This window comes from Liolophura sinensis, chromosome 9, assembly GCF_032854445.1.
Source record: "Liolophura sinensis isolate JHLJ2023 chromosome 9, CUHK_Ljap_v2, whole genome shotgun sequence".
Lineage (NCBI taxonomy): Eukaryota > Metazoa > Mollusca > Polyplacophora > Chitonida > Chitonidae > Liolophura > Liolophura sinensis.
In genome coordinates, this window is record NC_088303.1 from 14056781 (window position 1) to 14080456 (window position 23676).

At 37.7% G+C, this 23676-nt stretch overlaps 1 protein-coding gene across 1 annotated transcript in view; it reads left to right on the forward strand.

The window, feature by feature from the left end:
• LOC135474843 (rifampicin phosphotransferase-like) overlaps nucleotides 1-22965 on the forward strand; it is a 41871-nt gene extending 18906 nt beyond the window's left edge. Inside the window, exons 21-40 of the mRNA XM_064754458.1 lie at nucleotides 56-162; nucleotides 897-969; nucleotides 4158-4250; nucleotides 4704-4868; nucleotides 5538-5666; nucleotides 6056-6140; nucleotides 7945-8033; nucleotides 8311-8373; nucleotides 9248-9343; nucleotides 9824-9883; nucleotides 11386-11486; nucleotides 12378-12441; nucleotides 13124-13195; nucleotides 13710-13801; nucleotides 14177-14255; nucleotides 15326-15377; nucleotides 16261-16337; nucleotides 16970-17072; nucleotides 19791-19865; nucleotides 21027-22965. Coding sequence (XP_064610528.1) covers nucleotides 56-162; nucleotides 897-969; nucleotides 4158-4250; nucleotides 4704-4868; nucleotides 5538-5666; nucleotides 6056-6140; nucleotides 7945-8033; nucleotides 8311-8373; nucleotides 9248-9343; nucleotides 9824-9883; nucleotides 11386-11486; nucleotides 12378-12441; nucleotides 13124-13195; nucleotides 13710-13801; nucleotides 14177-14255; nucleotides 15326-15377; nucleotides 16261-16337; nucleotides 16970-17072; nucleotides 19791-19865; nucleotides 21027-21079 — 1728 coding nt within the window. The 3' untranslated portion in view covers nucleotides 21080-22965. The remainder of the gene's footprint in view (nucleotides 1-55; nucleotides 163-896; nucleotides 970-4157; nucleotides 4251-4703; nucleotides 4869-5537; nucleotides 5667-6055; nucleotides 6141-7944; nucleotides 8034-8310; nucleotides 8374-9247; nucleotides 9344-9823; nucleotides 9884-11385; nucleotides 11487-12377; nucleotides 12442-13123; nucleotides 13196-13709; nucleotides 13802-14176; nucleotides 14256-15325; nucleotides 15378-16260; nucleotides 16338-16969; nucleotides 17073-19790; nucleotides 19866-21026) is intronic.
• Nucleotides 22966-23676: the final 711 nt, after the last annotated feature.

Here is a 23676-nt window from a genome sequence, read left to right on the forward strand (position 1 = left end):
GCAATATCTGTTTGTTGTTCTTTTCACCTGGTCACCTGTACATCTACTTGGTCAGGCCCGTCCAGTGACCAGTCATGACCTGGAGACAGACGAGGACTTGATGCACGAGTTTGACAGTGGCCTGTCCAGCAATCATGTCTGGCTGACCACTGGAAATATTGGGTAAGGTCACTTCAGTTTTGAATTTATGTAACAAGTTATAAAAGCATTCATTGGGATCAGCTTTTCAGTCCTTATACCAAGTGTAGCCAGAGGACATTTTCAGTAACCTCAGAGTTCATGATATCCAAGCTTTACCAAGAGATTAAATCGACATACTGCTATAAATGTGCCTAGAAATTGAAAGTATTTAACTTCCGGGGCAAGAAAAACATGGAAATGCAGGAGGTTTTGAGGTTGAGCCTGGAAAAGCATTGAAATTTATAACCAGCTTCTGTTTGCCTGATCAATAGACAGATTACAGAGTGAACCGGACTTTAGATTGTCTATACATATACATGTAGTATCCTATCTTTTTCCAGCATCTTTGAAATTCTTTGATACACAGCTGTGTTTAAAAGAGAAAATATAACCAATAAGATCATTGAGATTGCATGAAGCTTGCATATTTGTGAAACATTTTTTCCAAATAGCCTGGCAAATCTGAATTTTGGGTGTAGAATAGATCTGTAAATTTAAAGTGCACGAATTCACTTCAGTAAGTGCGATGGTAAAATGTATCAGGCTTGTGTGTGTACCTGCATTTACATGCTAATATTTCAGTTAAGATTATCTTTTCCTCAATGAATATCAATTATACATGTACCTACCTGTGAATTGTTGAAAGACCCTGTCATTGATTGATGCGTACTATGTTAAATCTGTCTGTCAGATGGTCCTTGATTGAATGTCCACAGTGAGATGATGCCAGGAGCTGTATGCCCTCTGACCTACAGTGTGTTCGCCCGAAGTGTTGACAAGGGTTTGCAGGTTGGCCAATCAAATTGTTAAAAAATCTGAACCGCGTTGCTAATTTTGAATTGACCATCAGCCATCCCTACCTTTTATGAGTTTGGGTCACACAAAATTAATCTGAAAAACAGAAGTTATGCAATATAAATGATGATAATTTATTTATTTCACTAAGCTTTTATGCCACAGTCAAGAACATTTTGCTTATACGATGACAGCAAGCTGCCACAATCAAGAACATTTTGCTTATACAATGACAGCAAGCTGCCACAATCAAGAACATTTTGCTTATACGATGACAGCAAGCCTTAAGGTGGGTGTTTCAGAGTGTCGTTTCAGATTGTTGGTGGGCTGATACCTATATTAACTGCACAATGTCTTTCAGAGTTTCATGACAGATTGTGGGTTGGGTGATACGTATATATTGACTGCACAATGTCTTTTCAGAGTTTCATGGCAAATTGTGGGTTGAGTGATAACTCTATATTGACTGCACAATGTCTTTCAGAGTTTCATGGCAAATTGTGGGTTGGGTGATACCTATATATTGACTGCACAATGTCTTTTCAGAGTTTCATGGCAAATTGTGGGTTGAGTGATAACTCTATATTGACTGCACAATGTCTTTCAGAGTTTCATGGCAAATTTTGGGTTGGGTGATAACTCTATATTGACTGCACAATGTCTTTCAGAGTTTCATGGCAAATTGTGGGTTGGGTGATACCTATATTGACTACAGGTGTTTCAGAGTTTCATGGCAAATTGTGGGTTGGGTGATACCTTTATTGACTACAGGTGTTTCAGAGTTTCATGTCAAATTTTGGGTTGGGTGATAACTCTATATTGACTGCACAATGTCTTTCAGAGTTTCATGGCAAATTGTGGGTTGGATGATACCTATATATTGACTGCACAATGTCTTTCAGAGTTTCATGTCAAATTTTGGGTTGGGTGATAACTCTATATTGACTGCACAATGTCTTTCAGAGTTTCATGGCAAATTGTGGGTTGGGTGATAACTCTATATTGACTGCACAATGTCTTTCAGAGTTTCATGGCAAATTGTGGGTTGGGTGATAACTCTATATTGACTGCACAATGTCTTTTCAGAGTTTCATGGCAAATTGTGGGTTGGGTGATAACTCTATATTGACTGCACAATGTCTTTTCAGAGTTTCATGGCAAATTGTGGGTTGGGTGATAACTCTATATTGACTGCACAATGTCTTTCCGAGTTTCATGGCAAATTGTGGGTTGGGTGATAACTCTATATTGACTGCACAATGTCTTTCAGAGTTTCATGGCAAATTGTGCGTTGGGTGATACCTATATATTGACTGCACAATGTCTTTTCAGAGTTTCATGGCAAATTGTGGGTTGAGTGATAACTCTATATTGACTGCACAATGTCTTTCAGAGTTTCATGGCAAATTGTGGGTTGGGTGATACCTATATATTGACTGCACAATGTCTTTCAGAGTTTCATGGCAAATTGTGGGTTGAGTGATAACTCTATATTGACTGCACAATGTCTTTCAGAGTTTCATGGCAGATTGTGGGTTGGGTGATACCTATATATTGACTGCACAATGTCTTTCAGAGTTTCATGGCAAATTGTGGGTTGGGTGATAGCTATATTGACTGCACAATGTCTTTCAGAGTTTCATGGCAGATTGTGGGTTGGGTGATAACTCTATATTGACTGCACAATGTCTTTCAGAGTTTCATGGCAAATTGTGGGTTGGGTGATACCTATATATTGACTGCACAATGTCTTTCAGAGTTTCATGGCAAATTGTGGGTTGGGTGATAGCTATATTGACTGCACAATGTCTTTCAGAGTTTCATGGCAAATTGTGGGTTGATTGATAACTCTATATTGACTGCACAATGTCTTTCAGAGTTTCATGGCAAATTATGGGTTGGGTGATACCTATATATTGACTGCACAATGTCTTTCAGAGTTTCATGGCAAATTGTGGGTTGGGTGATACCTATATTGACTGCACAATGTCTTTCAGAGTTTCATGGCAGATTGTGGGTTGGGTGATACCTATATATTGACTGCACAATGTCTTTCAGAGTTTCATGGCAAATTGTGGGTTGGGTGATAGCTATATTGACTGCACAATGTCTTTCAGAGTTTCATGGCAGATTGTGGGTTGGGTGATAACTCTATATTGACTGCACAATGTCTTTCAGAGTTTCATGTCAAATTTTGGGTTGAGTGATAGCTCTATATTGACTGCACAATGTCTTTCAGAGTTTCATGGCAGATTGTGGGTTGGGTGATAACTCTATATTGACTGCACAATGTCTTTCCGAGTTTCATGACAGATTGTGGGTTGGGTGATAACTCTATATTGACTGCACAATGTCTTTCAGAGTTTCATGGCAAATTGTGGGTTGGGTGATACTTATATATTGACTGCACAATGTCTTTCAGAGTTTCATGGCAAATTGTGGGTTGGGTGATACCTATATTGACTACAGGTGTTTCAGAGTTTCATGGCAAATTGTGGGTTGGGTGATAGCTATATTGACTGCACAATGTCTTTCAGAGTTTCATGGCAAATTGTGGGTTGGGTGATAACTCTATATTGACTGCACAATGTCTTTCAGAGTTTCATGGCAAATTGTGGGTTGGGTGATACCTATATATTGACTGCACAATGTCTTTCAGAGTTTCATGGCAAATTGTGAGTTGGGTGATACCTATATTGACTACAGGTGTTTCAGAGTTTCAGGACAGATTGTGGGTTGGGTGATAACCATATTGACTGCACAATGTCTTTCAGAGTTTCATGGCAGATTGTGGGTTGGGTGATAACTCTATATTGACTGCACAATGTCTTTCAGAGTTTCATGGCAAATTGTGGGTTGGGTGATACCTATATATTGACTGCACAATGTCTTTCAGAGTTTCATGGCAGATTGTGGGTTGGGTGATACCTATATATTGACTGCACAATGTCTTTCAGAGTTTCATGGCAAATTTTGGGTTGGGTGATAACTCTATATTGACTGCACAATGTCTTTCAGAGTTTCATGGCAGATTGTGGGTTGGGTGATACCTATATATTTACTGCACAATGTCTTTCAGAGTTTCATGGCAAATTGTGGGTTGGGTGATAACTATATTCACTGTACAGTGTTTATTAGAATTTTATAGCTGATAACCATGTTGACTTGTTGGTTGTCTTCAGGGTTTCATGGCAGATTGTGGGATGGCCAGCCTCAGCTATTTTGCAGAGAAGTGTTTGCCTGCCTCATGTAATCACCTGTTTATTAACCTTCATGTGAGTATTCTATAAGTTATATACCGCATTGTAGGGGTATAAGGCGTGATAATTTGTCTTTAGTAAAAAGTTAGGAGAAATATAACTTCAGAAGTTTTGTGATAGTGGCCCCAGTATTTTCATGGGATTTCATAGGTGCATACAGAGAAAGTACCCAATGCCTGAGGCCACTTATCCACTGTGGATTGACCAATCAGGCTCTATTCCTTGCCTTTTTGTCAAACACTCAATGTAGATATAAACCAATCAGAATTTTCTCTGAATGTGATAAATATATGTATTTTCTGCGTGCACGTAAGCCATTGAGCCATTTTTGGGTCCCAATAGAGAATATGTATTATTCTTGTTTTGAGCTGCTATACAGATGCAAAAGAAGATAATGAAGTTGTTCATTAGTAGACTACAAGCTTGTCAGTTAAACCAAACACGGTTTTATATGTTTGTTTTGATCAGCACATCAGCAACATGTATATGAATGCAGCCCATGGTAACAAATCTTTTGCCAACATATCATTGCTGGGGGAACCACTGGAGGAGTTGACAGTGGCCTCGATGCTACAGTACATCCAGCCCCAGGGGATATTCTCACGGCTGTGGAATTCCCTGTCATTTTTTCTGGTAAGTGGCGTGTGCTTTGTGTATACAGTGTTCAACCAACTAAACTACTACACGGACTTAGCCTTCAAAAGCTGTGCTGCATTTATAAAATTTTATGAAAGAACATAGTTTGAATATCACTCACACTATGGTTAAAATAGATTTACGGTGTATGATTTAATGGGTATAACTTTAAAAATGTGTCACATGAAAACAAAGCCTTTGGTAATTTCTGTACAGTTTACTTGATGTGATGATGATATGTTTCTGAGATGATGGTGCACGTGGCAGGTTTGTCATGAAGTAGAACAATTTCTGATGGAATGATGTCAGAAGCATAATCCTTGTATATAACTTAAATCTAATTGGTGATTTCATGTAAGGTCTGTGATTTTACTGTAAATCTTTTCGCATTTTTGGAAGGTGTTTATTCAACCTTATTCTAACATTATTTAGTATAGACTGATAGAATTATACATGTTGTGAAGCCTTGAATCTGGGGAACCCAATATATGTAGTTTTATCTTCAAAATCAGATTAAAAATGTGCATAAATTGGACTGAAGCTTGCTCTTTCATGTGCAAAAAGGTCGAGGAATTAGGGTATATCTGGCGACAGTTGCAAAATTCTTGAGTTTGGCGTTAAACCCTGATTAGGTGAATAGATGACCTTGTTCTTTGATTGTGTCAGTGTCAGAGAAGGGCCTGTAGTGAGTGTGAGATGTGGGACAAGAGATTGTCTTCTTACATCCCGACACGATCAGGAGATGCGCTGTCCCTGTATGAGGGGATCTGTCGGCAGCTGAAGGATTATGAGACGGTAGGCATTTCTTCTTCTTCTTTGTAGGGAATTCTTCTCCATATCTGTCTTCTAATCATTATGGTTCAAAAGGGCAGATTTGTGTACACTGTAGCAGCATTATCTAAAAACCCATCTTTTTTTTATCTCCACTTCAGAACACTTAAGAATTCTTCAACTTTATATTAAAATGCAGTAAGTGTAGATTTATGAACTTACTCAGATTTCACTAAATGTGAGAAATTAAATAAATAAACGTTCAAACTGGTACATGTCTACATATTTAATGTAGAAGATATACTTCCTGTTGTATGTAGATACTTTTTTGACTGTTTAAAATCCAACCATGGTAATAGTGAAATAATGTTTAAGAGTTGTGTTTACTAATATATGTGATGTGACATTTTTAGGTGTGGAAGGAGACAATGATAGTGAGCAGTAAATCTGGAAGCTGGTCTGTCATTGTACTTTCTGTTTTGACTGGAGGCAGAACAGGTACTTGTAGATAGGTAATGATACCTGCACCTGCAGGGTTCATGTCTTGTCTGGTCTGTCCTGATGCTGTCTATTCTGACTGGAAACAGGTACTTATAGACAGGTAATGATAGCAGCACCTGCAGGGTTCATGTTTTGTCTGGTCTGTCCTGATGCTCTCTGTTCTGACTGGAGACAGGACAGGTGCTTGTAGATAGGTAATGATAGCAGCACCTGCAGGGTTCATGTTTTGTCTGGTCTGTCCTGATGCTCTCTATTCTGACTGGAGACAGGACAGGTGCTTGTAGATAGGTAATGATACCAGCATCTGCAGGGTTCATGGTTTATCTGGTCCATCCTGGTGCTCTCTATTCTGACTGGAGACAGGACAGGTACCTGTAGACAGGTAATGATAGCAGCATCTGCAGGGTTCATGGTTTGTCTGGTCTTTTATGGTGCTCTCTGTTTTGACTGGAGACAGGACAGGTACTTGTAAACAGGTAATGATAGAAGCACCTGCAGGGTTCATGTCTTGTCTGGTCTGTCCTGATGCTCTCTGTTTTGACTGGAGACAGGACAGGTACTTGTAGACAGGTTATGCTAGCAGCACCTGCAGGGTTCATGTCTTGTCTGGTCTGTCCTGATGCTCTCTGTTCTGACTGGAGACCGGACAGGTACTTGTAGACAGGTAATGATAGCAGCACCTGCAGGGTTCATATCTTGTCTGGTCTGTCCTGATGCTGTCTGTTCTGACTGGAGACAGGACAGGTACTTGTAGACAGGTAATGATAGCAGCACCTGCAGGGTTTATGGTTTATCTGGTCCATCCTGATGCTCTCTGTTTTGACTGGAGACAGGACAGGTACTTGTAGATAGGTAATGATAACAGCACCTGCAGGGTTCATGTTTTGTCTGGTCTGTCCTGATGCTCTCTGTTTTGACTGGAGACAGGACAGGTACTTGTAGATAGGTAATGCTAGCAGCACCTGCAGGGTTCATGTCTTGTCTGGTCTGTCCTGATGCTCTCTGTTCTGACTGGAGACAGGACAGGTACTTGTAGACAGGTAATGATAGCAGCACCTGCAGGGTTCATGTTTTGTCTGGTCTGTCCTGATGCTCTCTGTTCTGACTGGAGACAGGACAGGTACTTGTAGATAGGTAATGCTAGCAGCACCTGCAGGGTTCATGTTTTGTCTGGTCTGTCCTGATGCTGTCTGTTCTGACTGGAGACAGGATAGGTACTTGTAGATAGGTAATGCTAGCAGCACCTGCAGGGTTCATGTCTTGTCTGGTCTGTCCTGATGCTCTCTGTTTTGACTGGAGGCAGAACCGGTACTTGTAGATAGGTAATGCTAGCAGCACCCCCAGGGTTCATGTTTTGTCTGGTCTTTGATGGTGCTGTCTGTTTTGACTGGAGGGAGAACAGGTACTTGGGTATTAATAGCACCAAGATTCATGGCTTACCTGGCCTGTCCTGGTGCTCTCTGTTTTGACTGGAGGCAGAACCGGTACTTGTAGATAGGAAATGATACCAGCACCTGCAGCGTTCATGTTTTGTCTGGTCTGTCCTGGTGCTATCTCTTCATGTTTTTTCTGTCATGGAGCATCCTGTTTTTCCTAGAGGCATTACATGTACATGTATATCAGAATGATACCTTTACCTTTACATTTGTTTTCCTAGAAACAATTATATTAACCTATAATGTGTGAAACGATCCAATTAAATATGATTAATTACATTTTAGCTGAAATTCGGTGTACAATAATAAACTAAGAAATTAACAGCATTGCATATACTGACTGAGCATCTGTTTTCATGGTACAGATGTGAAGAGTGAGCACTTCTCTGACATGGCAAACCTGTTATCTAACTGCACTGATGTCATCTCTGTCAATGTTCCTCACTTACTACAGGTTGGTTATTTCTTTTCGCTGGTCAGTAGTTTTCAAAAATTACATCACCTTTACCTTTATTGACAAGTAGACAGTCACTGGTCATGTTGAGAGTTATCAGAAGTGTGCATTATTTCATTTATCTCCTGAACAGTTTACTATTCTACCATAGATATAGCTACAGCATATAGACAGATGTTTCCTGACCGAAAGGCTATGAGTTAACAAAGTTTTCAATATGAACTGTCAACCCTGCTGTTTTTGACACCCAGGCTGTATTGTATATGTTTTATTTCAGATCTTGGCTGGGAATATTGAAAATGAGGGATCAAAGGAATTGTTTGTTTCCATGACAACTGAGGTAGTATTGCACTGTACTTGAGCTTTTAAGTGTTGTTAGACTTAACATCGTGTATTTATGAAGCCTTTTTACATGATAGGCAATATGTTTGCTGCCAGATTAGTTTTGTATGTTTATACCGTGACTGCTACATACTAAATTACAGCTCAAAAGAAAAGCCAACACTTGACCAGATGTGTATATGCATTGATAATGGATATGTGGATATGTATCCCACATAAAGTTTATAAAGCATGCCTTTTTATTTTTATGATGTTGTATAACTAAGATTACTGTTCAAAGTAAGTGCTGCCATGTTACAAATTTTAACCAATCAGAAGCAAGTTCTATGTATAAATGATGAGTTATATTTATGTAACTTGAAAACGCACCTACATGTATTTCTGCTGACATCATGCTAACGCTGTTTCGCCTTTTAGCAGTTTGAGTGTGAAAATCATGTTTGCGTCTTCTTAAATATGGCATGTTTTCGTAAGAATTCCAGAGTAAAACTTGAGTTATACACTGCAGCTACTGTAATTATTCCACCTTTTCACGTGTCTGCAAGGTGTTTATTTAGAGCATTAGTCTGTGTAGACTGCTAAAATTATACTTATACCTGTAGCTTTTTCTCCAAAATTAAATTTAAAAAGTGCACAAATTGCACTCAAAGTTGCTCTTTCTTATGTGAAGAGATTGAGGAATTAGGGCTCCAAGCATGCCATAAAAAATGATTGTGCCCGTTTGGCTGGTTACACCCCTCTTTCAAACTAAGGTTGTACTATTTGTGTCTGTGTTTTAACCTTTTCATACATGTACATAGACTAGTTTGTATGACAAACATGGCCAAAAACTCTAAACTATGACAACAGAATATGGTTTTATGCCCCCTCAGGATGCAACTGCTTGGCTCCAGTCGTCAGCTAGTGGAGAGGCAGGAAGGAAGTTTGCAAGCTTTCTACAGGAGCATGGACATCGGTGTATTAGAGAGGTCGGACAGGCACAATAATTGTCACGGTGTTTTATTTATTTATATGTGGTTATTTATTTTATTTATTTCATTGGTGTTTTACGCTTTACTCAAGTATATTTCATTTATATATTGGGGGCCAGCATTATGATGGGAGGAAACTAGGGACGATCCAGAGGAAACCCATGACCATCCTCAGGTTGCTGCCAGACCTGTCCACGTACGGCCGGAGAGGAAGCCGGCATGAGCTGTATTTATGTTTATGTTGAAGGGTTTACATTGCAGTCATAAAATAATGCTACAAGATTGATGACCTGATTCTTACAACTTTCCATATTATGAAGCTTATTTGCAATGTTACATGCTGCTCTTGTCAAAGTGTTTTTCATAATTAGTTATGTAATGATGCTGAGGAATAATTTTAATAATTTGTCAAATGTATGAATGTCAAATGTACATAACATTAGTAGAACTTTGCATGACTGCTAATTTTTTTCCCAGGCTGAAATGCTGGAAAAATCCTGGAGGAGACAACCTGAGAAATTAGTCAAGATATTACAGGTACGAGGTCATTTTCTGATCAAATGGATTGATTAAATCCTGTATTATGCTGTGATGGATTCTCAGTGTGATGACTGAAGGTTACACGAGTGCAAAGTTTTCCTTATTATTTATGCAGTAAATTTGTCACCTTCAACCTGTAAAATATATATCCCCTAACTTCAGCATGGTACCATACCATACCACCACATGCAGCTTGCACTTTTTTCAAGAACATCTACCATGACCATCCTTTTTTTGGAGCTGTACTTGCAGGAAGTGAAGTCATAGCATTTTGTTACCCATTTTTGAAAATATTTTTCAATCTGTCCAAAACAGACAAAATTCTGACATATTTTAACTACAAATTCATGCAATGATAATGGATGTGTGTAAACTATAAGTCTCTTTTTCATTCAACCTTGACATACATGTAACAACAGTGCATTCAGTGCACATCATGAATGGCCCATGAAACAGTCTACATGAAACCAAACTAAGCCAAAGGGTATCCTGTCATTTAAGATTTTCTTAGTTTCCCTTGTTTTATTTTTGCATGGAAGATGGGTATTTCAGACATCTGAATTCTAGTCAGTAATATCATGCACCCTTGTTACAGTTCATTCTGAAGTTAATTGGTATTCAGTAATTATCAGTCATATACCTGATTACAGGTGATAACCTGGTGTTCATAAATTATTGTAGTAATGTCATGTGCTTTTGTTACAGTTCCTGCCTGTAATTCGCTTAATTGGTATTCAATAATTATCAGTCATGTACCTGGGTGGTACACAGTTCCTGCTGAAGTCGCTTAATTGGTATTCAGTAATTATCAGTCATGTACCTGGGTGGTACATAGTTCCTGCTGAAATCAGTTGGTATTCAGTAATTATCAGTCATGTATTTGTGTGGTACACAGTTCCTGCTGAAATCAGTTGGTATTCAGTAATTATCAGTCATGTATCTGTGTGGTACACAGTTCCTGCTGAAATCAGTTGGTATTCAGTAATTATCAGTCATGAACCTGTATGTTACACAGTTTCTGCTGAAATCAGTTGGTATTCAGTAATTATCAGTCGTGTACCTGTGTGTTACACAGTTCCTGCTGAAATCAGTTAGTATTCAGTAATTATCAGTCATGAACCTGTATGTTACACAGTTTCTGCTGAAATCAGTTGGTATTCAGTAATTAGCAGTCATGTACCTGTGTGTTACACAGTTCCTGCTGAAATCAGTTGGTATTCAGTAATTATCAGTCATGTACCTGTGTGTTACACAGTTCCTGCTGAAATCAGTTGGTATTCAGTAATTATCAGTCATGTATTTGTGTGGTACACAGTTCCTGCTGAAATCAGTTGGTATTCAGTAATTATCAGTCATGTACCTGTGTGTTACATAGTTCCTGCTGAAATCAGTTGGTATTCAGTAATTATCAGTCATGTACCCGTGTGTTACACAGTTCCTGCTGAAATCAGTTGGTATTCAGTAATTATCAGTCATGTGTATGTACCTGTTTATTACAGTCGATGCTGAATTCCAGTTCTGCCCTGAAGTCCGCAGCGGAAGGAACCAGTGTGGAGCAGGCCATAGCCACCATATCCACACCTCTTACCTGGTTTGGCAAGTAAGAGTTGTCTGCTCCTATCTAATCATTGCAAACGTGACAGCTGTGTCAAGAAGTGTTATGTACATGTACTAACACTCAGCAAAATGGCGTATGGCTGTGACGATTTCTGTCGAAAAGGCTGTGGTTTCATGGCCAGTGGGTTTAGTCCAGAGTTTGGTCATGCTGAAGACTTTATGAAACTGGTCATCGTTGTTGTTCCTGGCTGGGTGTTCATGATGAAACTATTCTGGTCAGTCAAGATGATGTGACCGGATGGAGTGTCATTTCTGGTGTGCATGACACGGTGTTCTGGAGGGGTAGAACACACAGAAATAGGTCAGCATTAAGGAGATATGTTCATGGAATGACCTGTAGCAATGTTAATAGTGATATGAAACAGTAAACAAATGTACGAATTGGTCAATAACAAAATTACGTACTCCATTGTTCCTCCTCACCGTTGGTTGGTTGATCATGCATTTCTTTATATTATGAGTTATATTAGTCACATTGTGCAGACAAATTACATGAGAGATGAGTTTGTCATTGTGTCTGCTGTCTTAATTTGGTGTGCCATTCCATTAAGGCAGCACCATTCACTTCTTGGCATTGGGTTTGGAGTGCTGATGATGGCGTTTTTGATGATAAATCAAACCCCAAACAAACAATTACTAGATAGGAAGCCACATTTACTACAATCCTGTTTTTTGTCTAAAGAGCTCCAACCTGTAAGCACCAACCAGAATCACCATTCTAAAATACATAAGGATGCACACAAGGAAAGAAGCAAAAAGACAAACAAAACGAAACATACATTTAAGACAAGTTGTGTAAGTGACATAGTTATCTAAGAATACAGTTAACTGTTGCTTACATGTACAAGGTACACTGTTATCTTTTCTGTTGCAGACAGTTGTTGAGGTTTCTTTTGCCCAAGGCCAGGTCAGCTGTTGGATACAGGGAGTGGGCTAAGGTACTAATCAGTCATCATTAATTAATTAATCTATTTATTTATTATTTATTTATAGGTCTAGGGCTTTTAATAGTTCATTTCGATCAAGGAATACTCATGCAGTGCACATTTGTAGAAATCTATTTTTCAGCGTATTTATGTTGGGGTAAATTTTATTGAGAAGCTGAATTACCATAAATGAGCTAAAATTTCGCCCACAGATGTGCATTTTTAGAGACAAATAAAATATTATTTTTGGGACTGAAACTTGCAATTTTCCAATATCATCCCATGTCCCTAGCAAACCTCAAAACACCTCTCTAAGTTCAATGCAACTGTCATAATCAGGAAGTGTGGGCAAATCAGTCATGGACGAAATTTACGGTCATTTCAATAGGGTAGTTTAAATTTAATGATATATTAATTCTACTGGTTACATTTAATAGCTAGGAAATTTATGTTAGGAACCTTATGTCCATGTCTGTATCATGTTGTAAAATGACATGATGAAGTATAACTTTCACTTTTTGGCTATAAGAAATAGTGTATAAATTGGCTTTCATTATGTAGACATGAGAAAGTTGCATCATCATTAGTCATAAATGTTTACCTTGTTTACCTCCTCTAACCTGTCCTCATACCCTCAATGCACTGCTGTTGAGCGAAATGAGATAACAGTGTCTGTATGCAACATTGTTTTTAGTCCTTGTCTATCAAGATGAGTGATGTGATGAAGGAATCCTACTGGACCCTGGCTGAGAGTATGTTCAGAGAGGTGAGCTAAAGTACACACAGAGAGTTTACATGAGCTTATCTTGGTAGCCATGTTGGAACCATGCTTTAATAGCAGTCGTATGTTAATATTCATCCAGCATGGCTGATGATTTTGCGTTCTTCTAGAGGAACAATACATTTGGCTGAACTTTTACTAACTGTTCTTCTTATTGACTTTCTTGTCAAAGATATGAATGTCTTTGTCCAATAGAAAGGTAAATATATATCGTACTCATTTCCTGGATATTCAATGAATGTATCAAGAAGTATACATATATATGTGTAGATGTAATCTTTATCATGGAAAACCTAGCTGTGTTGTTTAATGGGTGTGGGCTTTGCCGTGGGAATTCTGATTGAGATGATGGCTATATGCGAGTCATGCAGTCACAAAAGAGAATTGGCTAGATTGAAGAAAAAGAGTATTAAAGCAATCACCCAAGCTGAACTTGATACCTGTAATTGTTTTGCAGATAGACTGGACATATGTAATTTTATATCTGGTGTTTATTTAGGGGAGACTCCCAGATGAAGAGCTCCTGTTTTTCCTGACTCACTATGAGATTGGCAAACTTCTCCTGTCTCGTTCTCCAAGACTCATCAAGAAGTAAGCAGTGCGCATAATTTGCATTATGGGACTTTGATGCACTGATCATCAATTCATCATAAAATTTTTATCAACTTTTATTTTGTCCTCTTTAGAATTCTGAAAGTTCCAAACTGTTTTTGGCAGTTTTTCTGGTGCAGTTTTCTTTTACTTTTCAGGTGTGATACCTTCAATTGCATTAGATGTATCTTTAATTGCATTAGATGTACCTTCAATTACATTAGATGTGCCTTGAATTGCATTAGCTCATTTCTCTTGCAGGACACTAAACCATGTCTGACATGGCCAGCAGAAAGATTTTGTCAACTACATGATGTCATCTCAGTTGAATTTCAGGTGAAAACTTTCCTAGAACCTTTTGTTTCATCTGTGCAGGGCAATTCGGAGGAGACAGGTGTTCTCCAAACAGATGGATCTGGCTTTTCCTAAGTACTCACAGGGACATGCTCATCCAGTAAGTGTGCTGCAGGCGTACATTGTTCCATCAGTGACTAACTCTATTTGTCATTAGTGGGCCATGACTGATCAAGGTTGAGCTTTGTCGATTTTCCACAACATTATGGCCATTCTGTTTATCCTGTTTTAGACTTCTGACACTTTCCTAGACTTTGTCTTCTGAATCAAGACAAGTTACATATAAAGTTTTCGCTTTAGCCTTTTCGTCCATTTTCAACAAAATTATGGCCATGGTTTGGTGCTGTTGTAAACATTGGACAAAGAGCTCATGAAAGCAGTACTTCAAGAAACAGAATTATAAATATCTAAGGACACTTTAATACCCTCTACACAGTATACAGTAACACGCAGTTTGTCAGCAACAGGTACCCTATACATTTACCTCACTACTACATGTATTTCTGGCCTTCCGCTTTTATAGTATATACAGGAATCTGTAGGTATGGCATGTGTAAATGTGAGCTCCCAACTTGAAAGTAAATCCAATTTAATACCTTTCATGGTCATTCCACTGGCTTCCCCATTGGCAAGCTTGTGGCTCACCTGGGATATGTCCCCAGGGAAAAACATGTCCTGTAGTTATACTGTACAGTTCTATTGTGTATTATAGTTGTAACTCTCAAACACAGGTTTCTAGCCAAGGGGCGTCTCAATGTCTTTTAGATGTCATATTGTGATGAAAAGTAACATCATAGGTCTAGATAGAGAAAATAGTAGAACATTGGATATGAAACTTTGTCTCCTATTAACTAAGGCACTTTTTTCTGTGAAATTTATTTATAGAATTATTATCAAAATGATTAAAAATGATTTGTTTGTGTCATTAAAGAAACAAGCTTGATAAAAGCGTCCAAACTATTTTTCTACATCCCATAATTCTCAAAATATTGATTGCAGAGGTGGTTGAAAAGTGTGACGTATTAGGGTAAATGTATGCTTTTAAGAACACCAAGGATGTAGCCAGATTTTTCTATTAACTACTATATATCATGGGACAAATGTCTTCATTTAACTGTTTTTTTCAAGGCACCACATACAGCTGTTTAATATGCATACACTGTGTTGTAGATGTCAACCAATGTGCTAACAGAACAGGTAACCACAAGCCTGCAGCTGACGGGTAAGTGTTATTGATAGATATAGGTGCTTGCTACATGTGCAGTTAATTACATGTGTATGTCATCTGATCAATAACGACCGTTAGCGTGATGAGACTCTCAGGCCAAAATAGCAGCAGTATTATGCACATTTCCCAGTACTAGATGGCTGATCTACAAGGTATTGAAAGAAATTTGCGAGGATATTGTGAAGGTGATTGAGATAATGACCATAATTGCCAGTGTGATAATTAAACATACAACGTGCAGTTAACATGCACTGAAATCAGAGCATTTTGAAAGCTGTCAATGCATTTTTGCACCAGTGTTGCAAATACATTTATCTACACTTGTAATATAGGTGCACTCGTATAGCATCGATTTTAGAACAGGCTACTGACTTATTTGGAGAATTCATCACATGTTGTTTTAAATATCGCTGCAAGCCATACTTATTCATTCATCCATTTGTATCACAAATTCACCTCAGTACACATTGAGCTGTGAGTTTTAACGCACGTTATTGATTCGATCATCTAGATAAAAATCATGTTGGCTGGGTTGATCAGACCATCAGCCTCGAGGGCTATATGAGGTAAGAGTGTACCTGTCTACATGTACATCTATTCTGAATGAAGTCATCAGAGCGTTTGTGTAAATAAACCCACGTACAGTGTAAACTAGAAGCAGGGTTGGACATTCAGATAAGGGAAGGGATGTCAACATTATGGTGGGAGGGAACAAGATAGGGTCCGAGAGAAACTGATGACCATCTGTATGTTGCTGGCAGTCTCGAACCTTTTGGCCACATTTATATGTAAAGCATAGCAAGGTCAGACTATTGAGTACACGGTAGGGAAATACCATATGATTCTTATACTGTTGATATAGTTGATTTGATTGCAGGCATGCCAGTGAGCCAAGGGGAGATAACTGGAACAGCCTGTGTTGTCAAAAACGTGGAAGATGCTAGTTCAATCCAGGTATTTAGTGATTGAGACAAGTATGAACAATAAAAATATATATATGGTTTCTCTGCTACTTGTATTCTCGTTTTCATTATACCCATGGTGGTATAGCTATTAAGATGTCTTTATTCCATTTAATTGGTGTTTTTATGGTGAATAATGTTTCATTTTATGATATGTGTTGGCAGTCAGGTTTATGTGGGAAGAAGCTGGGCGAAACTCAGGGAGTGTCACTGAGTGTCACATTACCAGCTACCTGACAAACCTCCCAACTTAAAGCAGCAGCTAAACCAGCAAATGCTAGATTCCAAAACATCAAATTAATTGATGAAGGGCTTGCTACTACCTGAGCAATTGATATGATGACTGTGCCCAGAACCCCAAATATGTCATATATCTTTAATACTATTACATATTAGAGGGCTGCCTGTTTGGATTATTGTTTGAATATTGTTTCTATATGGGATGAGTACCCGGTACATCTTTCTTTTATATCTCATTATTAAGCATGGAACGACAAAGAGCTAAGAGTGACTGTGTAGAGATACATGGATTACGTGTACATGGAAGGGTGTACGGCTGTCATAATATTTTCACATATTTGAGATGAACCTAGAGTTCATTGAGATGATATTTTGTTGTATCAGCCAGGTAACATTTTAATTGTGCCTTACACTGATGTTGGATGGTCACCATATTTTCCTATGATCTGTGGACTGGTGACAGAAATCGGAGGACTTCTCTCTCATGGTGGGTATATACGATAAACAGCTCAGTATTTTTTCCGAACACTAAAATTGGATCTAGTATTATCAAGGTGTACTTTTTGAGGAAACATATAGTGTATGTGGAATCTGATAATGTATGAGGAAAGTGTTGAAACCATTAGGTGTATGTGGAGATGTCGACTACTGATGTGTGAGGAAAGTGTTAATGCCCATGTATGAGAAAACTGCTGATGTATGAGGAAATTGATGATAAGGACACCATTGATGTATGAGGAAACTGTTGATGATAAGGAAACCATTGATGTATGAGGAGACTGTTGATGATAAGGAAACTGTTGATTATAATGAAATCATTGATGTATGAGGAGACTGTTAATGATAAGGAAACCATTGATGTATGAGGAGACTGTTTGTGATAAGGAAACTGTTGATTATAAAGAAATCATTGAGGTATTGGGAGACTGTTAATGATAAGGAAACTATTGATGTGTAAGGAAACTGTTGATTATGAGGAAACCATTCATGTATTAGGAGACTAGGAAACCAGTCATTGATGCATGAAGAGGCTGTTAATGATAAGGAAACCATTGATCTTTGGGGAGACTGCTGATAAGGAAACTGTTGATTATAAGGAAATCATTGATGGATGAGGAGACTGTTAATGTTAAGGAAACTATTGATGTAAGAGGAAACTGTTGATTATAAGGAGAGCATTGATGTATGAGGAGACTAGGAAACCATTGATGTATGAGGAGACTGTTAATGAGAAGGAAACCATTGATGTACGAGGAAACTGTTGATTATAAGGAAACCATTGATGTATGAGCAGACTGTTAATGATAGGGAAAGCATTGATGTATGAGGAGACTGTTAATGATAATGAAAGCATTGATATATGAGGAGACTTAATGATAAGGAAACTATTGATGAATAAGGAAACTGTTGATTATAAGGAAACCATTGATATATGAGGAGACTGTTAATGATAAGGAAACCATTGATATATGAGGAGACTGTTAATGATAAGGAAACAATTGATGAATGAGGAAACTGTTGATGATAAGGAAACCATTGATGTATGAGGAATCTGTTAATGATAAGGAAACCATTGATATATGAGGAGACTGTCAATGATAAGGAAACAATTGATGAATGAGGAAACTGTTGATGATAAGGAAACCATTGATGTATGAGGAGACTGTTTATGATAAGGAAACTGTTGATTATAAAGAAATCATTGAGGTATTGGGAGACTCTTAATGATAAGGAAACCATTCATGTATTAGGAGACTAGGAAACCAGTCATTGATGTATGAAGAGGCTGTTAATGATAAGGAAACCATCGATGTTTGAGGAGACTAGGAAATCATTGATATATGAAGAGACTGGTAATGATAAGGAAACCATTGATGTTTGAGGAGACTGTTGATAAGGAAACCATTGGTGTATGAGGAGACTGTTAATGATAAGGAAACCATTGGTGTATGAAGAGGCTGTTAATGATAAGGAAACCATTGATGTGCATGGAAACTGTTGATTATAAGGAAAGCATTGATGTATGAGGAGACTGTTAATGATAAGGAAACTATTGATGTATGAGGAGACAGTTAATGATAATAAAACCATTGATGTAGGAGGAGACTTAATGATAAGGAAAGCATTGATATATGAGGAGACTGTTAATGATAAGGAAACCATAGATGTACGGGGATGAGGAGACTGTTAATGATAAGAAAACCATTGATGTATGAGCAGACTGTTAATGATAATGAAACCATTGATGTAAGAGGAAATTGTGGATGATAAGGAAACTGTTAATGTATGAGGAAACTGAGGAGACTGTTAATGGTAAGGAAACTATTGATGTACAAGGAAACTGTTGATTATAAGGAAACAATTGATGAATGAGGAGACTGTGAATAATAAGGAAAGCATTGGTTTATGAGGAAATTGTTGATTATAAGGAAAGCATTGATGTATGAGGAGACTTAATGATAAGGAAAGCATTGATGTATTAGGGGACTGTTAATGATAAGGAAACCATTGATGTTTGAGCAGGCTGTTAATGATAATGAAACCGTTGATGTATGAGGAACTTGTTGATGATAAGGAAACCATTAATGTATGAGGAAAATGTTGATGACAAGGATAACCATTGATGTATGGGTAAACTGTTGATGATATGGAAACCATTAATGTATGAGGAAATTGTTGATGAGGAAACCATTGATGTATGGGGAAACTGTTGATGGCAAGGAAACCATTGATGCACGAGGAAACATTTGATGATAAGCTAACTATTGTTGTATGAGGAAATCATTGATGATGAGGAAACTGTAAGCTGATTTGCGAGAAAGTTTGATAAATACTGTAATTGACCTAAACATTCACCCAGAAATTGCATTTTTAGAGGCAGATGATAAAACAAAATACTCTTTTTGTTGCTAAAACTTATATAATCCTACAGGTACCTTCCAAAATACCTTTCCAAGATTCAATACAATGCTCAGCATCAGGCAGAATGAGTATCTTTTTTTGTCATGAAAGAACTTTTAGGGCAACAGCAGTATGTAATATGAAACTTTAGTATCAGTTTGGCTTTCTGCACTTATTATTATGAATACATGTATTTGTACATAATTTTACTCTCGTAAGAAAATCTCACATTGTGATTTTATGATCTTTAGTTTACATTGACTTGTTGTATGGTGAGGAAATGTCTTCTGTTTGTGTGTATCAGGTGCAGTGGTGGCCAGAGAGTATGGACTACCCTGTATTGTTAATGTACCCGGGGCAACCGCTGTCTTCAAGTCAGGTTTGTTTGTTAAGACTTATTGTTTGCCTTTCCTAATGATCAGTCAAGATCATTATCTTCCTGATGATCAGCCAGAATCATCATTTTCCTGATGATCAGTCAGGGTCATCATTTTCCTGATGATCAGTCAGGGTCATCATTTTCCTGATGATCAGTCAGGGTCATCATTTTCCTGATCAATCAGGATCATCATTTTCCTAATAATCAGTCAGGGTCATCATTTTCCTGATCATCAGTCAGGGTCATCATTTACTTGATGATCAGCCAGGGTCATCATTTTCCTGATCATCAATCAGGATCATCATTTTCCTAATGATACGTCAGGAAGGAGGCACTAGAGAACATATTACAACCTGAAGATATACTGTATTACAGGTATAAATCACAGGTATAATTGCACAGCCAGTTTTTATGGCATGCGTATGTGTACATGATGGGAAAGTTTGTCAGTAACTTGCCAAAGGTTTGTGGTACATGTACATACTGCATGGCTATTCTGGCTACCTCCACCCATAAAACTGGCGATATATTAAAGTGAAAAATTCTTGAGTATGGCATAAAACAAGCAGATAAATAAATACAGAACTATATGTATGTGATGGATGGTTTATTACTAGAGACGCAGCTTTACATGAGCATGTATACTGCTGCCTTCAGTTGTAAGTCATGTCAGTGGGAAGGTCTACCAGCTACCTCAGATGGTTGTAGGCTTCACCCAATCTTTGCCTTGTTACCTCCCACCATAATGCAGCCGCCGAGGAATAGGTGAAATATTCTTGAATTCAATGTAAAACACGAACCAAGTAAAAGAATGAATAAATATATGAGGAAGTTTGTCTGGAAAGTGGTTTCCTCCAGGCTCTGCTTAGTTCCCTACATCCACAATGCTTTCACAGACAGGAACGAGAAATATTCTCAAACCTACTTAGAACTACAATCAAACGAATAAATTAATATTTACAAGACCTAGCTGGCTCTATTTGAAGCCCTCTGCAGCTGCAGGATTCCACTTCTGTCTTTGTTGTGATAGCCCTGTGTGATGAAGATATACATCCATAGCAATAGTTAAGTGGGAACTTTTACTGTGCACTCAACAAACAAATAGCATGAAATTGGCAAGATTTATCCTTTATTCACAGAGAGTTGTTTTGTATTTTTCAGGTGATGCTGTTCACTTGGATGGATCTAAGGGTATTATTGAAAAGGTGGGGTAAAATGCTAAGAGAAAGTACGTGTACCGTGAAAGTTCAGTGTGGACCTCAGGGATAGCCTTTTTATTCAGAAGGCACATAGGGTAAAGTCATGAAGGGCACTGAGCATTTGTCCATCTGGACATGGCGAATCATTTTAAAAGTGAGCTAAAATCTACATGTAACAGAAATCTGTTTCATCTGGACATTACCGATATTTTAAAGGTACAGTAAAATGCTAATAGAGGGCACTGTGAACAGTTCCATTCAGACATCACTCTGAGGCGTCGGGGTAGTATTGATAATATTATAAAGGTGCAGTAAAATGCTGATCAAAGATTCTGTGAACTGTTCCATGTGGAAAGGTTTCGGGAGGGATTACTCATCAGTGACATAAAATGCTAATAGAAGGCACTGTGAACAGTTCCATTCAGACATCACTCTGAGGCGTCGGGGCAGTATTGATAATATTATTAAGGTGCAGTAAAATGCTGATCAAAGATTCTGTGAACTGTTCCATGTGGAAAGGTTTCGGGAGGGATTACTCATCAGTGACATAAAATGATAATAGAAGGCACTGTGAACAGTTCCATCCAGACATCACTCTGAGGCGTCGGGGCAGTATTGATAATATTATAAAGGTGCAGTAAAATGCTGATCAAAGATTCTGTGAACAGTTCCATGTGGAAAGGTTTCGGGAGGGATTACTCATCAGTGACATAAAATGCTAATAGAAGGCACTGTGAACAGTTCCATCCAGACATCACTCTGAGGCAGCAGGGTAGTATTGATAATATTATAAAGGTGCAGTAAAATGCTGATCAAAGATTCTGTGAACTGTTCCATGTGGAAAGGTTTCGGGAGGGATTACTCATCAGTGACATAAAATGCTAATAGAAGGCACTGTGAACAGTTCCATTCAGACATCACTCTGAGGCGTCGGGGCAGTATTGATAATATTATAAAGGTGCAGTAAAATGCTGATCAAAGATTCTGTGAACTGTTCCATGTGGAAAGGTTTCGGGAGGGATTACTCATCAGTGACATAAAATGCTAATAGGAGGCACTGTGAACAGTTCCATCCAGACATCACTCTGAGGCGTCGGTGCAGTATTGATAATATTATAAAGGTGCAGTAAAATGCTGATCAAAGATTCTGTGAACTGTTCCATGTGGAAAGGTTTCGGGAGGGATTACTCATCAGTGACATAAAATGCTAATAGAAGGCACTGTGAACAGTTCCATCCAGACAGTGAGGTCGTGGGATTTTATCTTTAAGGTGGGTTAAGCCTCAGATAGAGGGCTCTGTGAATATAGCCTCAGCTGGTATTCCAGTCTTATTATGAAAAAGAGAAAGTTGTCTTCTGCCATAAAAGGTGGAATGGTTTTCGATATAAAGGTAAAAGAATTTACAATGTGCATCACTTTTTTTCAAATTTACTGTAGATTGTAAAAGATTTAATCAATTTTAACAGTGCTTATAACCTTATGTGATATTATTTTTCTTGACTTTATGTATAATTACATGATACATGTGTCAAGGACAAAAATTTTTACAATGTGCCATTGTATACTTGATCATATTTTCCTTTGTTATGTCAAATTATTTCTGGCAAAATTATTCATGTTTTCCAATAGATGTTGTATCTATATAGCCTGTGAATGTTACACATTGCTATAATTCATATGTGAGTTTACAGAATTCTACACTTTTATTGAAATGAGGATGTTTTATTCGTGTGCTTCTTTCATACTCATATAATGCATTATACATACATATACATATATATACATGTTTATAGATATATTAATTCCCAATATGTAAGGTACTTTTTTCCTGTCCAAATTTTAGTCCAAGAACAATGTTTATGTATTTTCTTTGATTTACACGTAATTGTTTTTTATGGTTAATTTTTTGTGGTTAATTTTTATGAAAACATATTATCACACAGTAGCTATTGCTGTGCACATTTTGTAATCCTTTTGTTATGTTGTGTTAGTCACCAACTGTGAAAGTCTAAATATACTATTATATATCCTGTACTTATTCTGTACGTAATAAAGTCCTCCCACCGTAATGCTGGTCGCCATCGTATAAGTGTAATATTCTTGAGTACCGCGTAAAACACCAATCAGATAAATAAATCTGTACTTAATAAAGTGATATTGTGGAAAGACCTTGTCTTTTCTTGTAAGCATTTAATGTTTCTAATGATCAAATCAAGGAGAAAAAATTCTCAAAATGCAAGTACAAGGAGGTTTGATTTTGAGCAGAGAATGTAAAGCCTGAATAATAAGGGAGGTTGTTTGTGAAATGTTTGTCTCATCGACACATTTTCACCATGATGGACCGATTTTAACAAGAATGATAAGATGTAAATTGACAGCTGTACTGAAACATGGTAAAAGCCAAGCTTAATAAAACAAAGGATTTTAAGTTTCCTATACGATGTACAAGGATGGGAAAGACATTCACATTGAGTAGATATTAAATATTTTGATTTTCAAGTTGTGTATTTTTACGAGAAACCATTTTTATCTCCGCATGTACTAAAGACAAAGATAATACTAACGTGAAGTGTGTGTTAGAAGAAAGACCATTAAATGCTGTCCATACAACA